General features: G+C 39.7%; 1 protein-coding gene across 1 annotated transcript; it reads right to left on the bottom strand.

Annotated features, from left to right (window-relative positions):
• Positions 1–1,881: 1,881 nt before the first annotated feature.
• Positions 1,882–22,627, bottom strand: cers6 (ceramide synthase 6). Its single transcript, XM_030786866.1, has 11 exons — positions 22,458–22,627; positions 18,016–18,121; positions 16,821–16,951; positions 11,544–11,601; positions 9,007–9,057; positions 8,547–8,639; positions 6,566–6,694; positions 5,852–5,958; positions 3,199–3,355; positions 2,526–2,549; positions 1,882–2,031 (listed from the first exon to the last, which is right to left on the bottom strand). Exons 1-11 carry the CDS (start codon positions 22,625–22,627, stop codon positions 1,882–1,884), a joined length of 1,176 nt encoding a protein of 391 aa, XP_030642726.1.
• Between the last annotated feature and the right edge of the window lie 1,857 nt (positions 22,628–24,484).

Genomic DNA, 24,484 nt, shown 5'->3' with positions numbered 1-24,484 from the left:
GGACAAGATGAGACTCCAAATTAGGAGAAAAAGTACTTCTGCTTACCAAAACAAGACAGTCACACACACATCGAAAAAAAAAAAAAAATTCAAAGACTTTGTTTGTTGGTCTGTCGAGTTTATTCAAAATACATGGCAACATTATTCATCATTACCATTCATAATCTGACATTTCACAAAGGCAAGGACTCAAAGCCTTTGAAATACTGTTTTCTTCTTTCTTTCTTTTTTTTTTTTGTTTCAAATTTTGACATCAAGTGTAAACCACATAAGTTACCGTCTGTACACAGACGGGAGTGCAGAGAAAACAACGTCTATTTAAACTGTAGCAGTTTTCAACAGCATAGTAAAAGACTGCAGTGGTAAACTCAGGAACACGCACGCACACACATACGTGCGCGCACACATGGGCACGCACACACACACACACTTCCGAAAATATTAACTTTCAACTGAAAAGCTTTAAATTGAATTTTAAGAGTATTTGATTGATTTGTCCACTAATACAGAACAAAATGGTAAATTATACAGAGAAATGTGGGAAATTAAACAGTTTTCTACCATTAAACAGTTTTTTTACCATTCACATATTCAAAACAAATAGTGATACAGTACACTTACAACTAACACTCATTTGATTAAGTATGGACATGGAATTTTGAAAGTGCATGTTTATTGCCCTCAGCAAACTTTCAAATAATTTCTTTGAACACAGATATCATAATTATGAATGTTATGTTGAGTGCATTAGAAGACCACCAGTCATTCAGATGAACTTTTTCTGCCTTTTTTGATAGAAATACCATGTCTACATTGCTCAAAATGATTGACATGTGACGATTTTTCACTGTGAGATTCAAGCTTTAGATTTTGCTGCTTCATAAACGTAGTGTAAACTACAAGTTCATGTGTGGGACACATTTACAATACAATTACTGTTAATACGTGACAAAAATATGCATGATACTTTTATCATTATCTGTATACAACCTTATATTTGTGTTATTTTCACATTTATGATATTTAAACATACTCAGTAAAATATCCTTTTGCTTAAATGATTGTGGAACTTGCACTGACATGCTTTGAATTAAATATGTGATGGAATGTGTCGTGACTAAATATTTATACATTTCTGCTTACCACTGTAACTTATTCCTCATTTGAAGCTAACACTCTGAAAATGTGCGACTCTCTTTTTCTGTGATGGTCTATCAATGCATACAACTTAATCATAAATCTGTAAGGAAATCAAATGTAAATGTTCTGCCTAATTAGAGCGTCAGTCATTTAAAGTATATGCAGTTCTGTCAGATATTACCAGTAACAAGCTCTCCAATGTGGAAACTCTGTTGCTACGGTGACTGACTTGGCATCAAAATTTTTCCATGATCGTTTTTTTTTTAACGCTGACTTGAAAAACTATGCAAAGACATAGGAAAAAAAAAAAAGGAAACATTTGTGTCCGTAATTCGCAAACACATTTATAAAATAAATAAATACAAAGACATTAATTCAAGAAATGATTACTGATCCCATGATTCCATACGACATAAATCTGGCAGCATGCTCGCATGATAAAGTGAAACGCTGTCACTGATTTGCTAAACCGGAGGTGGGCAGAAATGGGAGCGCTCAGATATCTCACTGGGTGCTATCTGATGGAAATCAAAATATGACGAGGTAAAGGAGGGGGGAAAAAAAATACACAAAGAACCAAAACGAAACAGAATTGCATTCACGTATTCTATCAGAAAGAATCTCCAGTACCGGACAGGCCATGTTGTTTATGTTTGAAAAACGCACGAGTAATGCACATACTGACAGACTCTGCGGCTTAGCATCGGCGCTAATGTCTGAGATGGACAAAGGGGGGAGCAGTCAGTGTTCGTCGGCGCACGCGGAGCCGGTCAGGTAACCGTTAGTGCCGTGAGCTCCGTTAGTGCCATTGGTGTGGTGTTTGTGAGCGGGAGGAGGGACGTCGTCCTCGTCGGAGCTGGATTCGATGTCACTGCGGTCGTCTTTTGACACCTGCGTGAATAGGGGGATGTGACGGAGGGAATTAAAAAGAGATTTGACTCATTCCTGTCGTATTCTTCTTTCTCCTCTCCAACTGTATTCAACTGTGGTATTGTGTATGGTATTCTGTGACTTGAATCAGAAATGAAAGCTTTTTACAATTATTATTACTACAAAGCTGCATAAAAGGTCGCCTTGGTGCTATTTTTAGCCGATGAAATTACTACTGTAGCAACCGCGAATCCACTGACTATTCTCCAAGGGCACCATTACTGTGTAAGGATGAAACTGAGTGAAGATATAACGTCACAGAATGGTGGGATGATTCAGATGACAAAGACAAAATGAAAAATAATAACTTAACTGTTAAAAAAAATCTAATTATTCATGAACACATCTAACAAATGACGGTATACTCTTCAAACAGAACATTCCTATCTGTCTGGTAGCTGAAAGACTAAGTGTGTGGCTTGTTACTATGAAATGGCCTCTCTCCACCTACTTACATGTAAAGGGTTCCATTTTCCAGCCTTACACATGGGAAGGTTAGCACAAAAAACAGAAAAAAGTCAAGTGAGAGGACTTGAAACATAAGCAGTTAAGCTTTACTGGTCACGATCACTAGCTACTGTGATTTGAGGTAACACTTAGCGATGATGTGGTGCTCTTATAGAGAATTTATACTGACATGTATTCATTTCATTTTATCTCCTTTATCATCAGAGGAGAGAAAGTGGTTAATAATCCTCTAAAAAAAATCAAATAAAATGAGTGAATGTTCAAAAACATTCACATAATCTCTCAGTAGAACAATGCCGTTTTGGACATACTGTGCCAAGTTCAATAAGTGTTTATACTCCAGACAAAAGAATTTAAAAGGTTTTTTTTCTGCCCAATTCACGTAGTCATTTCTTTACTACTACTAATACTACTATTACTACTACTACTACCACCACCACCAATAATAAGAAGAACAACCAAAATAATCTTGAATGTTTGAGGTTCAGTGCAGAATCAGACTGAACACTCTTCACAGAATATACAAAAGTGCCAAATGTACTGGTATTCACCCCTGTGCCTAGAAGCAGTAAGCGGAGAGGCCCTTTGGTCAAGCCCAAAGAAAGGAGATCCAGACGCAGAGACCTAACAGAAACAGCAGTGCTGAAGCTGTCCACTCACCTTGCCTCTGGAGATGGCCCTGCAAGCAATCTTCACTATGAGATAGGACCAGAAGACATGGAGACTCTGCAGCAACAGAAGAAGCAGGTTGAAGACCCACCAGGATGGATACGGCCCAACGATCTCCCAGCTCTCTAAAAGAGTTGTGTTTAAAATCCTAGGAATGGGAGGGGAGGAAAAAAAAAATGATTAAAAAGCCACCGTAGTCGGCTCACATTCTCTGCAGTCATACCCTTCATTTCTGGAAGGTTACGGACTCTGTGTCTCTTCATGAGTGACAAGAGGCCGTGATGTAATGTTTGACACTGCAAAGATGGGCAAATGATTTCATCTCAAGCATTCAGTGGCATATCTAACGGCTTTAGTTTCAGCTATGCACTGCAACACTTTATTTAACAAAACACAAAAACCTTACATCTACAGCAAAAGAGACTGTCTTAATTGGATAAACCAGAAAGCATAGGACAAAATGCAAGCATCACGGCTCATTTAAATTGAACGGTCTTTAAAAGTAAAACAAAAAACAAATAAACAAACAAACAAAAAAAAAAACCCAAAGGAAAAAAGAAGTCCATATTGCAGCGCATGCACTCATTCATTCCTGTAAGCTTACGTCTGATTTGACCTGATTTGTGACTGCTGTAGCTCGGGGAAACGAGAACTTGTCAAAAACACACTTCCCCCAGAAACATGGCTGCCCTGAGAGAAACTTTGGTCTAAATGATTCATGTTGTGAAATGCATTAAAAGCCTAGTCTTGTGTGGCAGTGTGGGGCTAAAATGGCAGCCTGTAACGCCTGTAATGGTTTTAGATTGTGCTAAGCCAGGGCAGGGAGAGGGTCACGCTCAATAGGGTACTCATGTGGGTCACTACCGTAGAGAGAAGGCAAATTCCTGGTAAGCTGGGGTTGAGGAGTTGCAAGGCAAAGGGTGATGCCCTTATTAAATGTTCAGCTCCTCTAGTTAAATCAGACAAGAGGACTCCACAGCTGATGCACTACCAGTGACATGCAAAAGGGGGCGCTGTATCCTTTAGACTGATATGGCTTATTTGCTGCAGTTCCCTCTGTTGTTGTTTAATGAGTGACAGAGCTGTAATCCCATCAGAAGAATTTGGCCCTATGAAATGCAAACACTTACAGCTTACTCCAAACATCAACAAGAATGTACAATCAATATATAACAACATTACTCAGGAGAACACAGAATAGTGAGAATTTTTACATAAAAGAGGATAGAACTGAGATAAGAGAACAAAAATGGATTAAAACAGAGCTGGTTTAAAGACAAGAATTACAAATGTTTCATATTGCTTCAATTTTGGTGAGTTGCGACGGTTGGTAATTCTATGCTGGGAATTTTTGGGTATTTTTCCATGTTTTAATGATTAACTGTGAGGAACAGCAAGGAAAAAGCTCTAAACCTTGAGCAGTATAAAACAGAACATCTCTGCAGAAACAGAAACCATGGCAACAGATTTACAGCTATGGCACCTTCTCATGGATGCCGAGGAAAGAGAGAGACACACTCAGGGGTAGAAGTTGAAAAAAAAAGAAAGAAAGAAAGAAAAAAAATCGAAAAAGTCTGTATTTGCGATTTGAATTGAGGATTCACTCTAAACATAGATTGCCTTGCCTTGTCTTCAGATGTCTACAGTGTCTTGAGGGGGTAGTAGAGAAACACAATCAAAATGAACAAACTCCACAATTACTTTTGTGTCCAGTATTTGAGCTTGTGTATGCAGTTTGCTTTTTGTGCTACAAGCCTTTGATGTACGTATGAAGTGACAACTTGCTATTTTTGTGAGCGCAATAAAAATCAGAAGGTCATTTCAGTTATGACTTGAGTCAAACGGCTATGACAACTTACAGTAGCCCCTGGTTCAATGCTCCACTAAATCAAGGCCATCCAGAACACAGACAACTCTGGGTTTGACAAAGATTTCAAGGTTTATGAGAGTGGAGTTGAATGGGAGTGATGTCGAGAGAGAGAGAAAAAAAAAAAAAACGAAAAAAAACCCAACAACAAAAAACAACCATTACTGAAATACAAGGGTGGGGGCTGGGGGGTGGGGGACACAAGAGTATACCACTTTTGTCTGATCAAACCGATCAAAATCTTTGTACTGATGTCGTATCCATGGTAACTATTTCTTGGCAACAACACTGCCCAAAGATGTGTAAAATATGAATCTAGGAAACAAGCAAGGCATATAAATGTTATCTCTGCTGCTGGTGCCTCAGAACACGTTCTGATCTACGTAGCTGTGTAAGTCCTCGCCTCAGTCACAGAGAGTGAAATAGCGCAGTCGGTCACTGCTTTTCTATAACGCAGGTATTCAGATGCAGGGTGTGGACTTCCAGAGAGTCTCATCCACGTTATTAATCCTGACGGCTACTGTCAGCACAGTTCATCTGCCACTGACAGACATTCATTCAATCAGAGGGAAAGAGAGAGCAAAAGAGAGGCAGAGAGGGAGAGAGTGCAGAGGAAGGAAGGAAGAGACAGTATGAGAGGGTAGTGAGAGAAAGACAGACAGATGGCGAGAGATGAGAAAGAGGGAGAGAGAGAAAGAGCAAGAGAGAGAGAGAGAGAGAGAGTGCAGAGAGAGGCTAGAGTCAGAGAAAAAGAGACAGTGATAAATTTACACTTACCAGAAAGGATAAACACCAAGCCTTGAGCTGATGAAGACCAACGCAAACATGACAAACAGGACGTTACACAGCCTCTGGCACTTAGCATAGTTGGCCATTTTTGCAGCCTGAAATGAAAGCACAGAATCAAATGCAGAAAACACACAGCATTCTAACAATTAAAAGACAATGACTGCCATTCGATTGGCTTCAACACTGCCAATGGCTTGCAATAACATAGCTTTAAAAGACTATCTGGTACTCTGGCTAATGACCTATTTAAACTTGAGTATCTCATTTCAACTTGATTTCATCACGATTTCCCACGGATCCAAGTTCACAAAGGCCGAGAGCGAGGCTAGAAATGAAAAGTGGAGGCCTGTAAGTGATTTGCATTGATAATTAGTAATATCTTTGCACCCGTACGCTAATCCGTGTGGTTGCAGTGTAATAAATGCAGTCATAACTCACTGGTGCACTTTAGTGCAGGCCTATCAATAATCTCATTTACATGTACCCTAACCTTATTTCCTCATGAATAATAAAAAAATGTAAATGCTTAAATGATTGTAAAGTATGTAAAGGGGCGATAAAGAGATCTAAAAAAAAAAAACCCTTATGAGCCTTTTAATCTACCAGACTGAATTTCATGCTGTGTGAATTAGAGGCAGTGAAACAGGCCCTGGTGACAGGGGAAAGCAAAGACTCAGAGATGAGGGCGAAGCCATTTCATACCTCCAGCAAAACGTCCGCAGCGTCATGCAGACACATGACCAGAGTTCCCACCCTGGCCATGTTGTTCACGTAAGAGAAGGTGATGAGGGAGATGGTAGCAAGGTGATGCAAGAACATAAGCAAGAAGTCCTGGACAAAAACAACAACAACAACAACAACAAGAATCAGATCACATGAGAAGAGCTGAAAAAAAAAAAAAAAAAAAAAAAGCTTATACATAATAATTATAAGCGTCAGACTATTCTCCATCTATAGTCATAAGACCAGGGATGGAGTAAAACGTAAGGCCTCAGATTTAAACCAAAAGAGGAGATTAATGACTCAGTCATTCTCAGTGCAAAACAGATGGTTTGTAGGGACTGTTTGTGATCGTGCTGAAAGATTAACCTACTTTTCATGTAGCTCTCACAGGCAGGGAGAAACAATCAGGAAGCCTTACCCCCACATTTTTATACACAAAATATTCTCTCTTTCTCCCATACACTTACAGCCATACACACATACACTTACACACACACACGCACGCACGCACACACACACTTACGTATCACACACTCCTGTCACTGTAAGCTATAAAAATCCCTCAGCTGTGTAGAGTTTCTGTTGCATGATGGGAGAGACATGGCCCAGCAGAGTAGCAGCAGCAGCAGGAGCAGGAGCAGCAGCAGCGGAGATGAAGATGAGGATGAGGAGGAGGAAGAAGAAGTGCAGTGGTGCGAAACAGAGAATGGAAGCATGGCAACAGAATGCAGAGAACATTCTGGAGTTGGCTGGGATGGGGGGGGGGTTGTGGAAGAAGACCTCCTTCATGGTGCATGGTTGTTTTTTGGGGTTTTTTTTTGTGCATGAACAAACTGAAAGGAGAAAAAACAAAAACAGACACAACATGCCAACAGTCAACAAAGAGATGAAGGTGAGGGTGTATCGTAGCATGGCATTGTGGGTAGTCTGGGATGGTGAAAAGGGGATGGGGAAGAGAGAGAAAAAGAGAAAGTGACAGCAGTGATGTTGGGTGACATGCTGTGTGACACTGAGGGAGACCGGAGTGAAGGACCATTAAACCTATCAGAGATTATAGTGCACGAGGAAAGATTCTGCCATAATTCACTTTAAGGGATTATGGCTGAAGTTTCAGATTACGACGCCTTCATAATCAGCACGTTAAACCTTTAAGTGCACCATAGAGTAAGATTTCATGAGGCAACCTTAATAGGTCACTCCTCTACTTCATGCATGTGCCATGAAATAGCCAACTCTGATACACAGCACCCTATGAATAAGTCATATTATTAATTTCTGAATCTGACATATGTCTCTGCAAATGTACATAAAGGATAATGTAATATGATTATTTGCATTTGATAGGGGATATAATAATGTTTGCATATGATGCGATCTTTGAGGTCAGTTTATTACATGCAGCAGTATATTACATACAGCAGTAGACTGTAGCACTGTGACGACTTCTGTCTGAAATTACACTGAACATGGTCACTGCTATGAGTTTTCTTACACTGTGACATGGCAGTTTGTGGTTTACACTCCATTTTACTAAACTATTATCAACAAACGTGGATTGAACGATTTGCTCCTTCACATTATCACCTTTACAATTACATATGGATACATATTAAAATGAATTTTATTCGCTGAGCAGCAGGAGTTCGAGTATCAGTATATACAACATGTTGGGATCTATATGGATTCAATGCACTTGAAAAACACCTCATTCATCAAACTTCCCCATTAACGATTTACTGCACTCAAGCGGAACAGGAAGTAAAACACAGATAAGTAAGCCACTCAGTATTACCAAATGCTAAAAAAGAAATACAGCAACTTCTCCCTTTAATCAACAAACAAGTTTATCTCATGGGAAACAACAGCAGTTATAGGCAAACTATATTAGCGTGTTCCATTTATGCATGAGGCTCGAATGCAAGTCAATAATTCTCGGATTTTAAATTCTTTGCTTTCTTACCTTGCGTCTGATGTCTGTAAACTGGGAGAAGAGGAGGGAGAGGTAGAAGGAAAGTTCCAGAATGTAGTAGTAATGCAGATCTACGCTCAGAGCCTGCGGAGACAGAGTGGAAACACATAGACGATACGTACGCCGACGGAAAAGGAGCGCGGCAAAAGGCTGCCGAGGTCACGGGGAGCGAGCAAACTTGTTGAAATTTTGTAGACTCCCCCATAAACTGCGGTATAAGAGATTGATCGCTTGGCTTGAAGTCAAATGACATTTTCATAAAATAAAAATCGCTGAGCGAGAGAAGTCGCTTTATGCCCGACAGCGTAAAAAAAAAAGAAAGAAAATGCTGATGAGGGAGAAACTGACAGATCATAATGATTGACTGAAATGTTCCGAGCAGATTTGCCAGACGAGCTAAAAGCCGAGCGCATAATTTTAGTCAGAAAATAGCGAGAAAACGTAAACATACCTGGTAAGGGTAGTTGTACCAGCATTCCCTGGTGTTCCAAAGCCACGGAGTCTTTTAAGAAACCAAAAGAGGGAACGGAATATTATACATGAGACGATATGATTAAATTATGGATGGAAGAATCTGTGATCAGAAAACTCACACAGTTGACGGACAGCTGTAATGAGCAGAGGCCTGGTCTCAGTTTTCATGTCCATATCACTACAAACATATGGCACCATGAACGTAGCCATAATATTTAGTACATTTTCACATCTGAAAAAAACAAAGCTGATGTTCTGCTGAAGGCAATATTTCCCACTGAAGAAATCATACAGTGACATTCAAATATCCAGTGTATGGCATAGATAAATGTTTGGAAATAACAAGAGAGAATGGTTCTGTTTTTTGTTTTAAATATTACAATGAAATATTTTGAGTCCTCTCGCATGGCAGTATCACACATTCATCGTGATACTGCTAAGAGATCTGATCGACGCAAAGGAAACGTCCGCGTAACTGCCTGCTTTCATAATTCATTAAAATGACTGATTGATTGTTTGACTTTTTATTTTTTAAGTATTTACGTACATCTGTCTAATGAGTCATATAGAAACATATTCTCAAAGCAAGTTCCATACGGCTTTCAAAAGGAACTGAAAAGATCTAGAACCGTGCTACACAATACCGACGAAAGGTTAATAACCTTCACGGGGACAAAAGAAAAGAAAAAAAAAATCCACGGAAACCTTAACAAGATATTCTGCAGTCTGTTTCCTCTGAAACATATCAGTGGGGTTACATAAGGCTAGCTCTGTGTTATAACATACTTCCATTCCATTAACTTCCCACTGTCTCCAGGACCATAAACACAGATTGTAAAGAGAGAAAAGTCAGCAGAGGAGTATGTAGACGGAGCCAGTTCAGGGAGTCGAGCTGGAGAAAATGGATAATGAGCCCTTTTTAACGCCCTCCTCTGTGACTAGAATCAAAGCGCACGCTGTCTTCAGAGCCCGATTCTGACAAATACGCCAGGGTTTAAAAAAAGAAAAAAGAAAAAAAGAAATGAAGAGGAGACCGGGACAAACACACACAGGACTGGTGTTAAAATGTCTATATGCAGTAAATCTGGCATTAATTTGCCACTGGTTCATGCTAACACAGGACGGTCATTTCTGACTAAACCATAGACCCATATCGCTAACCTCATGGTCCTCAGAAAGAATTGTATTACAGAATCCATATTCATTAATATGAAACTTAATAATATAAAAAAAAGAACATGAAAAGGGAGATGTAACATTAGCACAGACAGCATTCCAACAGGCTGAATAAGCAACCCTAGTTCTTTTACGTTTTAAGAGCCCCCAACCCCCAGCTCAGGGGTGCATGTGCAAGACCTGGCTCTGAGTGAGGTGGACGTGTTGGACCTGAGTTGACAGGGCTAGCACTGATGTTGAGTCTCAAAAAGACTTCTATGTATCTCACCTCAGGTCTCCTTCAAACCTGCTTCTATTTATAACCACTGGCTGGGAGAGACCCGCCCAACTGCTGCAAACACACACACTCATTCCACAAAGTGCTTCGTCATGGCACAGGCTAGAGTGAGGCATTCTCCGAGTCCTGCCTCCAGTAATTACAGCTACTAACTCTCCTCATTTACTCCCACAGAGAAATTTACACTTACACGACCGCATCAGAAATAATTACATTTTTTTCAGCTGCCATAACTGTACAAAAAGGTCCCCTACAATGAAATTATGAACATTGCCGCTAATAATAATAACAATAATAATAATACTTTCATGCAGAAGTAATTCCTTTTGTTGTTGTTCTTGGTATTGTCATTATCTGTATATGTGCGGCAATGGTTTTGAGAGGTTCAGATCAAGTTTAGCAGTGTCATGGACCTCTTTTTCTGACACTGTGTTAATACAACTCAGTTATCCATGGGGAACAGTGCCATTTAAAAGCTGCCAGAGAAGAAGGTTGAAGTGTGGGGTTTGATTCTCAACTATAGCTTTGCTTACAAGAAAGAATCTCTGCATTATAAATATACTGATGAATAATTCACATTAGCTTCCGAGTGAGTTTGCCGAGTAAGAATGTTTACAGCAGAACCTTCTTCCAGAAACACATCATCGCTGGAGAGGCTACATTTGAACCTTTCAAAAAGACATCAAAATTGTCACATTTTGTCATGATGTTTACAAGTATAGTACAACTCACTAAAAAGTTCAACACTTTAAAAACAAAACAAAACAAAACAAAATGGTAAATGGAAATTGCATTCATGATTTCTATTTAAAGACAGAAAAATTACAGAACAACAGTATAGGTGCATCTTTTTTTTTTCTTTCTTTCTTTTGTTTTCTTTTTTTTTCTACTTTCTGCAGGCAGCCAGGTATCATTTAATTTACTGAGAGCAGACTTACATACTGAGAATACTGATAAGACATTATATTGCCTTTTGTTCTTTTTGGCTGAAAAAAAAACTGTCCTCTTGATATCTAAAGAGCTTTACTAGAACTTTCTTTTATTGGAATTCAGATCCTTACCTTTTTAAGGAACTGTACGCCATAAGTAAATATGTACAGGTAAAATGTAAATCTCCACCTACAAAGAAAGACCAATGAAAGAAAGCATAAGTTAATATGTTTTTTTTTAAAGTATACAAATCAACACGAAATGAAGCATGTAAATCAATATGAAAAAAAGAAAGAATATAAATTAATATATCGAGTGTCAGTAAAAGACAAGGTTTCAGGTATAATATGCAAAGCAATCAGCCTGTGACATGTGAGATAACCAGGCTTAAGCTCTCCACAGTGCTCTATGTCTCGGCTGTTAGTTCAGTGGAAGGACATAATCCAGTACCTGCTTGATAAGAGATTTAATTATTGATTATCTTTTCTGAATCTATATGCTCCTTAGTTGAGCAAACATCTTAAGCTACTTCTCTATTCTGACTGAGGCCAAAACTAAAACACGTGCTCTCAGCAAGTATCTTCGAAGAGCTATGAAATTTAGCAATAATCAAATGAAATAAACACAAAATGAAAACACAAATGAATTAAAAGACTTGACTGTCAGCACAAGCATTTCGGTTTCCTCGTGTGAGCGTTCGCGTGTGGTTATGTGACCAGTGACACCAAGTGGCTGAAAAACCTCTCAAACCCGAAGAGCTCTTCACACTTAAGCGTATGTGTGAGTCAGACTCTGGTGTCAGCTCTCACGCTACTGCAGAGTTCAGACATCTGATGTCCAAACATTTTCTCCAGCTTTTACACAGCTTATACCCTCTGCTCAGAAAGACACCCCGACCGGCTTGCCCTGCTAACACAGATCTCTCTCTTATTGGGAACAGAGCTAAGGGAAGGAATGTTTCAACTGCAAAGCGGTGAAAAATTTAAAAATAAATCCAATTTTATTTATTGTGACATCTGAGTGACTGAGTTCTCTGCCACAAACAGCACACAAGGACAAAGGTGCATAAACATATTTGTCTATGTGTTTAAGTGCGTGCTCGCACACACACACACACACACACACACACATACACTCACACTCTCACACACACACACACATACTCACACACTCACACACAGAGAGCTACTTCCTGCCAAGTCTGAGATTAGAGAGAGTCTTCCATGAGAACTGTGGAGACAAAAAAAATAAAAGAGACCAATAAAATACCTGGCACAGACGAAGCTTATTCCCATAAGCCCAGAGACTCTCCTATTACTTGTCCTCAGAGACACTCATGATGTATGACATTAATTATGCCAGTGATATTTACAGGAATACATCTTTTCCTCCCTGACTGCAATAAGACGTCATTAATGCTTGACTCAGGCAAAACTCCACTCTGCTGTAAAATCAGAACCACCCCTAAATTATCCCCATATCAAAATCAACTGCCGCAGCAGCCGGGAGACAAACAGCTTGTTTATTTTCTAGGAAAAAAAAAAACCTTCTTTTTTGGCAAGAAGGTATAGAAAAGACCAAAATGGAGACAGGTTGAAGACAGGAAAACAATGGCCGTTGGATACATATCAGATTCAGCTATAAGGGATGGGAGAGGTGAGAAAACTATATAGGATTGGTTTTGTTTTGCTTTTTTTCCCCCAGACAGTGGAGCTTTCTTTTCTTTTGCCATAACTCTTTCCCCTGATATAACAGGGAGGCTAAATGTCCTCAGACATGGATGTAGTGGGTTTATGACATTCTTGTCCTGTTTTTACTCGTTTAAACTTTTCCATGCTGTCTTAGCCTTCAAAAAAGTGAATCTAAAATTTCAATGAAAGTTGGCAAAGAAGAGATAAAAACAAACAAACAAACAAACAAAGAAATTACTGTAAGCAAAAATACTGAATTCTAAAAAGAAATAAACATCAGCTCTAATAAAGTCTTTCCTATTCGTTAGAACACAAACAGAAGGGAGAGAAATACAAGACACTAAATGACTCTGCATTAAATGACATATGAAAGGAGCCCATGATCATCATCTCTCCCAGAGGGGGGTTTTGTGCTGTTTTTGTACTCTGTGAGATACAGTAATAGTTTTTGACACACTTGACGAGGTCATTTAAGTCAATGGTTACACTGCACAGAGGAATGAGCTCTCCAGATCCACTTTATTCCTACTGTAAGACCTTGAATGCACTGTCACAAAAACGGCAGGTTATAACCTTAAACTAAATCACGGAGGAGTTTTAATAAATCAGAGTGAAGAGTTTTGTTAGGCTCGTGATGGGTTTTAAGTACAGTCTGCCCTCGTTATATCACGTAAAATCAACCCTGACTTTTCAGATGGAAAATGACAGACCGCGTTTGTTGAATTAAAATGAATGTGACAATGTCATCTTTTTTCCTCCTCCTTCTTCCTGATTGATAGTAAAAACAAATGAGCTGGATTTATTTGCCTAATGATAGGTTGAGGCGGTTGCTTGGCAACCAGATAGTCGAATACCGACAAAAAGAAATGTTTGGAGGGCCGTCCAATCAGAGCTTAATGCACGGTTACCGTGACTCACAACCACCTCTCTGGAGTGATGGTTTGTTTTGAGAGCAGGCGTACTCCATACCAAGTAGTCCAGCACTTAAGCTGCTTTACAGAACAAAGGCAAAAAAGACCAAATTTATGCGTGGCATAAATGGCCTGTAAACAAATAAGGGCTAAGTAGACAAAATACACCAATCAGTCACAGTGAACTGAGTCTGAGGTTTGGGGCTTAACCAGGAAATGATATTACACATGATTAAGGGAACTCTAAAGGAGCTGTTACATTACCAACTGCTGTACAGTCTCGACGAAAGAAAGTCACTTGTACGGTAGAACACTGACTAAAATGTTCTATGGAATACTCATTTTTATACTGTGTTTCTATGGCGACTGGACTGTTTCTTATGTTCTGTGGGTGTAAAATGCAAACTCTTTTCTCCTTGCTCTATGTACCCTCCACTGCAAACTGAGAGTGAAGGGCAACTTTGGCCAGGAATAAATACCGATACCAGTTCCTCCCCTCCGACTAAAGCCTCACGTCACTGCAGTAAACGTGTGTTTTCTCTGGACTCAAGAGTCGTTTGCAGACTTCATGAAGCATTCAGGAAATGCCTTCCTGGAATACAAAGGATTAAGGGTGCAAAAGCAAACTCTGCTTTCACGTCTTTACGAAAACTCTCACGCAGAACCACTTCAGTAGATTTTAGACTTTCTTATTCTACAAAGTGAAATGCCTGGGACCTGAGTGAATTATATTCTTCTGCCTTCAAGGATTTTTTTTTTTTTTTCTGACTAAATTGAGCCACAGAGACAAGATGAGAGCAGTCTTGCAGTGTTGTGTTTCAGACAGTGCCTGTGGTGCTCTGAGGGGCACAGAAAACAGACAGTACTGGTAGGAACTGGCCGGAAAATAAATGACTCCGCTCTTCGTCTGGCGCCTCCCTTTACGCTGGCCTAAATGCCTGTTCTGGTCTGCTTTTGTTACTATAATAAAAAGAGGATGTGTAATTTGCCAATCATAAAGTTTTACTTTTCCAAAGTAGTCTATGACTAAAGCATATAATCACGCAGCTGTAAAAACAAAGCATTAATTTACAGGGTGACGACACTTCAATGCACTCTGCGCTTTCTATTCTATACGGTCGTTTAAACTTGAAATTAATTTGCCCAGATAACTACAGCGGGGGAAGGCATTGCTTCTCCTGAAGAGGTTTCTCCTGGTTATTCCTCAATCCATACACAAACATGTTTAATTCAGCTCCTCAAGGACTCAGAGAGTCTGTAAATAGAAGAACATAGTGTGTTTGATCAGAGCTGGTACAAAATATTGCAGAAAGAGCAATTCACCGGAATGAGGATTACTGACTACGGAAATAGAACACTGTACCCACATCTCTACCAAGATTTCTACAGCAAAAACTGACACTGATAGAAAGTATGAGATGTAGTGGTTTGTAGTGGTTTAGACAGAGAGTCTAAAGAAATGAGGTTAGGGGCTGAGATCCTGCAGTGCAGTCCACTGCCTAACTCTCTGTCACATCACATCTATGACCGACCATCTCTCTCTCTCTCTCTCTCTCTCTCTCTCTCACTCTCTCCCTCACGCTCTCTGTTTCTCACACACATACAACCGCTAGGCTGATGCACGCTTGCACCATTACGCAGACGAAGGAAGTGTCTTGGTTTGCTAGGCCATGCCAGCTCACCCACAAAGAGAACCAACCTCGAACTTGAGCAAAAACTGCAACCAGTCAACACCAGACTGATTCCAGAGTATGACAGGGAAATGTAAGCATCCCAGTGACTGGGCCCCTGACAGCTCACAGCTGACACGCCCTTGACCAAACAGCCTGAGACTGCTCCACAGGTGTGTACCTTTCCGAAGCTGAAAAACCTGAACGGCACTCCGGATAAACGCATGAGCCGAACTAAGGCGGAAACCAATCGTATTCCCGGTAGTAACACGGCGACGTCAAAAAGGTGCATCACCTTGGCGACGTCCAAATGCTGAACGTCAAAGGGATGCCGCTAATCTGACGTGAAGGACCGTCCGTGGGTGCATGTGTCACTTACGCCTTGTTTTTGAACTTGTCTTTCGCGTCCTGTGCTATTTAAAATGCAGCTTTTCCAGTCTGTAATTATCAAAGAGGAGATGCCAATGCCACGAGCCTCATGGCATTGAGACATGTTCTCTTTGATGTTTATACAGGATGGCACCGCTACAGGATGCCCAGCTGTTTATATGAATGGCGCTAAATACATTTGATATGCTGAGTAATGCCAAGAAGAAAGTAAATCCGAGAGTATGTATCAGAATGGGGGAAAGACACCAAGAGCAGGTATGTGTATTTGCAATAACTGTGTTGGTGGTGACATCCAAGGTATTAAGCAGTCTTACATGTTGTATAACAAAATATAACAAAATAACATAACAAAGGAGCTGTGAAGCGACTTTTTCATTAACCAGAGCGGGACAATGATCTTCCTATCAGACCACGCTAGGTATGTAGTCTTTCGCTTTCAGTCCTAAGACACATTCCACTTAGCTAATCAAGGTCCTGAAGACATTTAGATGTGTTAGATTACAGCTTACGAGCTGTGCCGCAGGAATGCACTCCCTCAGGGGGAGGGACTACCCACAAGTCCAAATAATCAGTTTGATGGGTTTCTGCTTTTTGTCTGTATCCAAACAATTTTTTTTTTTTTTTGCCTAAGCATCTTCTTGAGAAAGGAAAGCACTTTGTCCCTTCACAGAGTTAAGATTTTTTTTGCTCGTTTGTTTTTTTTTTTTGTGAATGAATTTTGTGAACCGAGCCAAAGGTGGTCTTACATGCTTTCGCAGAACCGGGCCAAAGTGCTGGGTTTCTCTTGGTTCCGCCGCTGTCTGAACCAGCGCTGGATGGTCCGCATGTCCCAGTCAAGCTGCTTGGACAAGCCCTCTAACCTCTTCTCATCAGGATGCTGAAGAAAAAGAAGAAGAACTTACAGATAAGGACTCCACTCAAATACCTTGCCCCCACAGCCTGGCAGTACATAAATAACACACTGTTTGGAGAGAGGTGTTTGAACTGGCCTGCGCAGAGATTGAAGAGACATTTCATAACAGGGAGAGGCAAAAAAATAATTTTTTTTTTACAAAATTCGTATGTCACCCAAAATATCTTGTCCATTCAGGTGAGTTCCCTTGCCAAGCTTATAATAAAAATACAGCATGGATCCTCCACACAGCTTATATAACACATATTTGAAAAAGAAAAGATGATAAATTGACTCAGTCTTTTAGCACTGAGTCTGAAAAAAAAGAGTAATGGGAGAAAATACGACGACGCAACCACAAGGCCAAATTATTCTGAGGTTAAAAAAAAAAACAAAAACAAAAACAAAAAACCCTGAGGAATATACTGTAGTCTATGGTAAATATGGCCAATCGTTTTATGAAAGCTTGATCTAATTAAAGAGTGGAAATTCATATTCACAGGATATATACACAGCAGCTTTACAACAGATCAGTGCCTCATGAGTCTCCCAACTTTATCAAATCCAAATTAGAGGTTAGCTGTGGAAAAGCCATGTGCTAAATCCGTATGCCCCCACAGCTCTCATTTCCTTCTCCATTTCTTTAATGGAGGTACGTTTTTTTTTTTTCTTTTCAGCCTTTAGGCTACTTGGTCTCACTGTTCACAAATCTGAACATTTGTCAAGGAAACTTAGTTCAGTGTTGGGCTAAAAATAACCACGGTGCGTCAGCAGAGAGACACAGATAAAAGGGAGCACGTCAAGACGTCTCTCTTTCTCCCCCTCTCTCTTTCCTTTTCTCTCTCTCTCTCTCTCTCTCTCCCTCTTTCTCTCAATGTTCTTTTTCCTCTGGAAACCTGGCAGCACATCTCAGAGCATACTGAATGTGATCTACATTTAAATGACAGTTACTAGTAGTATTCTCTCAGAGGACAAGGGCGTGGGGGAAAGAACTGATAGGCATTACGCGGTAGGCCCGCTCCGCGTGAGATCATAGTCATGCATGGTACCTTGGTGATAGCGGTGAAGACCTTCTCCAGGATTGCGTTGGGCTGGGCCCTCTGAGGTCCGTTTGCCTGGATTTTTAGACCAAGTGCACATGGTCTGGCAATAAACCTGAAATAAAACAAAACAAAATCAAAGCAATCGTCTCCAATTCTGAATATTTCTATGATGTTATCCTGACCTGTCCATAGTTTACAGAAGTTGTTTCCAATTCATAACAGATGTCCCCTACAACTGTAGTAGTATATTATAGATGCAATGTTGGTACAGAATTATGTTATTGTACATAGGTACTCGCACTGTTATTAGCTATAGTGCATAACAACACTTAAGCAAACAGTTAGGAACCATAGAGAGTTTAACATAAAGCACGTTCAATGTCAAACATTAATGAAAATGTCTAACCCACTATAGGAATAAGACGAGTAAAATGAGGACAGCGTTAAAAATAAGTAAACATATCTTGTCCACGTGTGGTTGTCTTGCAAAAAGTATCAACTGTTTCATCAGAAGCAAGCGCAGGACAACATGTAATTACACAAGGCGAAAAGCTACCAAAACACCGATAATCAGATGAATGGTTACGCGCATGAGCCTGATAAACACTTCAGTTTACTAACAGCTATAACTAGAAGTTCTCCAACTTTGAAGATAACACCCTTAGCATAGATAACGGTTGACAGTAACATCAACGACAAATACCTCACAGACGCGCACCACTTTTATTGATAAGTAAGCTTTGGTTCAACTCTCTGTATCCGATACATTTTGCTGACCTACAGGCAGTAGGAACAAGATATTTAACAGATGACAGGTCGAACGCTTAAAACCTTCTGGTTTTACTGAACGCTCTGAAAAGATTTAAAACAGAGTTAAAATTGACTTGCCTCCTATTGTCACAGGCATCAATGCAAACTGCTGATTGTTACCGCACAGTAATGTAAACCATTCTAGCCTCTTTGCTTTCTGACACTCTCTCATGACCTTTTAATTTCAGTCAGTTTTATGTAATTATCGGCCGTAAACTGATTACAGCGCACGTACCCTAAGGAATTCTGCACATCTGATGGGTTGACAAAAGCGCCTGGTTGCCGACATGGTTATTTTCAGCTGAGGTTTTCATTGAAAATTACGTGAATATAAGTGATACTTAGAAGACGACTATGCAGTTGTGCAAAACTGTCATTCACTGATTCTTATGCTGTTTACGATTCATTGTTATAGTGCGTGTATGTGTGTTTGCGCACGCGCGTATGTGTTAATCAGTTTGGTGTTTTACTTTAATTTGGGTCGAGGAGAGATTTTCTTTAAAACGTCTACTACCTTTAGGTCCATTTCTTACGGACAGAGAGACCTACCAAATTAGCTAGGCCTGACATCAAACACTCCAGACATCTCAATAAACAACAAAAAGAACCATGTATCAAACAGACTGGATGACTTTGAGATGACAGACTTGACATTTTTCCTTGGAGTGAACCCTTTCATTTACACATAGTTAGCTAGCTACATTGGAGGTCATCTCGGAACCGAGCTGAGGGGGAGATGGGTTGATCACGCGTACTCCTGGAGGGCTGTCAAATTGAATACTCAATTGTGACGTTCATCTACATCTGGGCATTTGTTCTCTTTCAGGCAGGCCGGCTTGTTGGATGAACTGTCCAGTCTTCTTTGTGAGTCTAACAGTGAGTTTCCGTACTTGTGTCCGTACTTGTTCTAGTGCGTATACATTTCAGAACGCTAAAAACCATTTCATTATAAAGCATTATGGGTTTTATTATTAGTTATATTTTCAGAAATACCAACAGCTCTTGTGTTATTGTAGTACAGATAGATTATAGACTTGTGGACATCCGGTATAATTTATGGTTCTGTCGGTGATAATGTGACAGATCAAACGTTGCCAGTGCTCCTTCTTTTGTGAAGGCAATATTAAATACATTTATACGTGTTTATTCATGTATACGGGTTATTATTCTGTTTTAGGGTCAGTGTTGTGAATATAAAGAACACATTCAAACTGCCAGTTCAAATAACCTCCCTGTTAAGATTTCAAAGGAACTTCATTAATTTTTAGAGCTTTCGAATTTACAGGGCGAAAAGCATAGTTTTAAATGTGTGCCTAAATTACACTACACCCAGGCTAACGCTAATCAGGAAGAGTGAAGGACCTAAACCTTTTACTGCATAACATTACTGAGAAGAGATTCTCACAATCAGAGAAGACAAATTTAAGAAATTTGGCTGTTGTGGACAGAAACTCCTTTTGTCAGTTACCACACTTAAAACCCAGCCCTTGAGGTGTATCTTCTTTCCAAAAAGCTCAACTCCTGACATGCTTAGATCTGCCACATTATCGCCTACAGACCCACATAATATATCAGATGTCTGCAAGTTCAGCAAATGCAATATTAGATTAAAATGGTGTAGACAGGAAATCGAGACAGATTTATGTTTCTTGACTAATCAGCTAAACATAAACCAGCCTATCTTGTCTCACGATAATTGTATGAAACCTGTGTGGCACATAACAGAAGCACTATGTTTACTAAATGGAAAGAACAATGTGGTTTCTATGGTCTGTCAGTCTTCTGCCATGATTAACAGCGGTGTCACTGCACTGACTTAAGTAAACTTTGGAATTAAAAGTTATTGAGAAAAACAGGGCTCACATACAGGTTGAATGTATCATGTCTGCATTGTTGTTTTTACTTTTCTCTGCCATCATATTTACTTCCTACTAAATTTAAAAGACCTCATAAAAACTATAATGATCTTCAATGACCACCTTACAAGCACAGATGTTCAGAGTGGAGATTAAATAACGTGCTTTGTCACAACAATGAATTTCACATCAGCATCTGGGCGGCTTAAAGAACAAACAAACCAAAAAAAAAACCAAACCAGAAGGACAATGTCATAGAGGAAGTTAAACACCAGAGCATTCAATGTTTCCCTGAAACTGTTCTGAATGTTTCAAATCTTTCAATTCATATGCTCTTTATCCTGAATGCCAACAGCAGCTAACTGCTTGAAGCAGAAGGAGGTACCAACACGAATACCATATCTGCCCCACATAGCTGCACAGGTTCCAGCACATCTACAGCCCCCCCCCCCCCCCCGCTCCTTCATATCAATCCAGCCATCAGTGCTCTGTTAGAACAGTGGCTGAATTACTCCCCACTTAGTAAAGCTAAATGTGAGCGTGCAAATCTGTTGGCAATATAATGTAAAGCTGCCAACAGTAAGTACATTAATTAAACTCCTGTTTATGAAAGATGGAGCTGAGTCATGCTGAAGAGTGATATAGATATTTTAATCTCTGTGCAAAACAAAAAAAAAAGCCTGTCATTTCATTTTAGATATTAGGGAGTTCACTTTACCCATTTAAGTCTGACAAAGAGAAGCAGCAGGTGCAGGTAGCATAACTTGTGAAAAGAGTGGAACTGAAAATGCATAAGCTGCTGTAAACAATGTTATTTATTTATTTGCCTGTTTGTTTATTTGTTTGTTTTAGTTATACAATCAATTTAGAGTTAATTGCTTGCCTCATTTTTACCAATCAATGGAGATATTAGGTTTGATGTCTATGGGGATAAGAGACAACAAAGTTGTGATCTTATGTGGTTTCATCATTCTGCATTTAATATTTTGAACTATCTTCATTATAACTGAATTATTTTTTCATTTCATACATTATAACCAGCCAGACTCTGCTTACTGGAGTGACTGCAGTACTATAGCAAGCAGAAAGAACCTGTTCTAATGTAGCTATACTCTCCATGAACACACATAGTCACTCTGCACGTGTTGGAATTTACAGTAAAACACATAAAGAATACTTGACTTCAGGCATAACATAATAGTGGCGTGCTCAAAAGCAATACAATGAAGATAGCCATCTTAGGGTGCTTGACTATTTCTGATACCTGACTAGTGGAATATCTTCTAGTTACTGTCTCTCACTTAACTAGACCCTCTTCTGCTCATATTGCGCGTGGTCACAGCGATCGCCGCTGATGGAGGGGATCATTTATACACACGTGACACAGTTGTGCCAGAACCTCCGGACGACCTAAAGAACATATGGACCAGGATGCTAGACCAGTTGTGTCACTCTAAGGAGACAGTAATCCCAGTATCTATAGTCAAATAAGTTTAACAAGGAGCGATGTCCCGTAAACTTATAAATATAACCCCAAGCTAACTTCACACACTAAAATGATCGTATGACGAACAACAAAACTGCAAGTTGGATTTTGTAATTGTGTACAAATCTTAATAGGTGCACTTAGAGAAGAAACTTGACTTGTCGCTGAAAAAAAAAGTAAAAAAAAAAAAAAAAAGAAAGAAAGAAAAAGAAAAAAAACCGGCTTGTACTTGAATGAAACCCCGATGACACATCTCCTATACATGTTTATCTTACTACCATGTTTTATGCACGTACCTCTCGAACAGCAGTCGGATCATGAAGATGCAGAATGCTAAAGGACACGCCAGATACAGATCCTCAGCTTGCGGGAACGTTGCCTCATCAGTATTTTTTAGGTCAGCCCAGGTTACATTGTGGGGCAACCAAAACCTCTCATTCCAAAACCACGCTAAAATACCGGCCATTTTCCTAAGTTCGGTGACCGCGTCAGGAAAATGACTGAATCAATGGCCGATGCTAGGTTGCAAGTCTTTCACGGCTGGTCTTAGCAGGTTCAGTATAATGATGGAATCAGCTTTTGTATGGCACAGCTGCGTGAAGTCGGCAACAGGGACGAGTTTCCAAGATGGTTGCAAGGGAAAGATGATTTCAAAACAAAAGAGCTGAAGGACAGTCGACAGCTTTTCCCAACACCGAGGCATTCAAGTATTTCAAATATCACGTGTGTGTGTGTGTGTGTGTGTGTGTGTGTGTGTGAGAGAGAGAGAGGGAGAGCAAGTGAGAGAGAGAGAGAGACAGACAGAAAGAGAGAGAGAGGGCACCCTGCCATTAATGTCTTTATATCAACCATCACATTTCGACAAAATACTGGTTGTAATGATTTTATTTCACCATATTTACTTAATGAAACATTGCACTGCTTACACCAAAGAATGTGATTTGGCAAGTCTAAATATCTATATGAGTTTTACAGTCTTACGTTTATAAAGTTACAAAGCCTCATCTGGTAACAGTGTAGTTTGGTATCTTTAATGTCTTATCAAGATATTCAGACAGAGTCCAGAGTCAGTGTAGACTACTGTTTATTTAATTCTATTGGTTAATGACTTGTGTGTGTTATTGGACTAGATGAGGACCCAAGCAGCATCAACATATTTTCTTTCTTTCTGTCTTTTGTTCTTTCTTTAAAATCATGTTAAAAGTGATTTTAGTGTGTGGATTTCTATCCTTTTCACTCAGACTTATCGCCTTTGTCCCTGCACCCTCCAAGTGGGCGGTGTGCATAGGTACCACTCTACGTTTATTGGTTAATGACAACACAGTAAAGGAATGCTTTGTGAGACAAATGTCTTAAGTACAAAAAGCATGCCATGATATTGTTCCAGCCCTGATCTTACACATCTGTAGGCTCTGTAATATGCAGACTACAATATAACGTTTACTATCTGTTTCTCTCTCACCTAAGTATAATTTTCTACTTCAGGTTTATTATTTTTTTTTTATACTTGTTCAGTTTCGCTAAGTAATATAATTCGTACCGTATATTTCTGTTCTGTGTGCTGTTGGAGCACAGCAATGCAGAGACTTTTATTCTGCAGAAGTTTTGATCGAAAATGCATCATCTTGTACTCCTTCCTGTGCATTCTGAGGCTTACTTTTGCTAGCTGAACGGAACGATCTTGGACCGCCCGTTCGCTTTTTCTCTCTATAACGTGTTCTAGTGTAACAACACTGAATTAGACGCCGTCTGCATCTTTGCTTGTGATTGGTGTGCAGACATGTCACACACACACACACACACACACACACTGTCTGTTGTTGCTGCTTTACGGCCTACACGTCAATGATAAAATTGTTAGACAACGTTTATCATGGACTGCGTTACACTACTCCCGCACACTCTCTAGCCAGCGTGATTACAGTCTAATGGCAAATAATGGATATCAGCTGATACACTCATATACTTGATTATCCTCCAATTACTGTAGCTTGACAATAATGTGTACATCAGTGCGTATAAGGTTTTACCACTTTATTAACGCTGATGTAAACAGGAGATCACCACGTTTGAGAAATGAGGAGAATTTCAATGTTTTATACGTTTTAAATTTAAACATATCGGACTCAGGCAAGTCATGACAACTCATTGTATTCAAAGGATGCAGAGTGCCCTTTGATTATAATTATTAATCTATACGCAATGCTCATACTATGACTAGAATATTAACACACTTGTTCATAGTTTTTTCATTGACTTTCCTACCAAGAGTAGTATTAGCTGTGAACAGCACAGTCAAATCGTGCGCCCCCATCCTTTGTAA

The sequence above is a fragment of the Chanos chanos genome, chromosome 10 (genome assembly GCF_902362185.1).
Source record: "Chanos chanos chromosome 10, fChaCha1.1, whole genome shotgun sequence".
Taxonomy (NCBI): Eukaryota; Metazoa; Chordata; class Actinopteri; order Gonorynchiformes; family Chanidae; genus Chanos; species Chanos chanos.
Note: the sequence above shows the minus strand (reverse complement) of the source record. Positions and strands in the feature narration are given on the sequence as shown.

What these genes read in the sequence shown, in the direction of transcription:
- cers6 (XM_030786866.1), bottom strand. Translation starts at nt 22,627, where the DNA reads ATGGCCGGTATTTTAGCGTGGTTTTGGAATGAGAGGTTTTGGTTGCCC. An exon ending in GGTACAACTACCCTTACCAG is followed by an intron (nt 8,640 to 9,006) that starts GTATGTTTACGT and finishes CTGTCTCCGCAG; the next exon opens with GCTCTGAGCGTAGATCTGCA. An exon ending in GGGCCATCTCCAGAGGCAAG is followed by an intron (nt 2,550 to 3,198) that starts GTGAGTGGACAG and finishes CCCATGTGTAAG; the next exon opens with GCTGGAAAATGGAACCCTTT.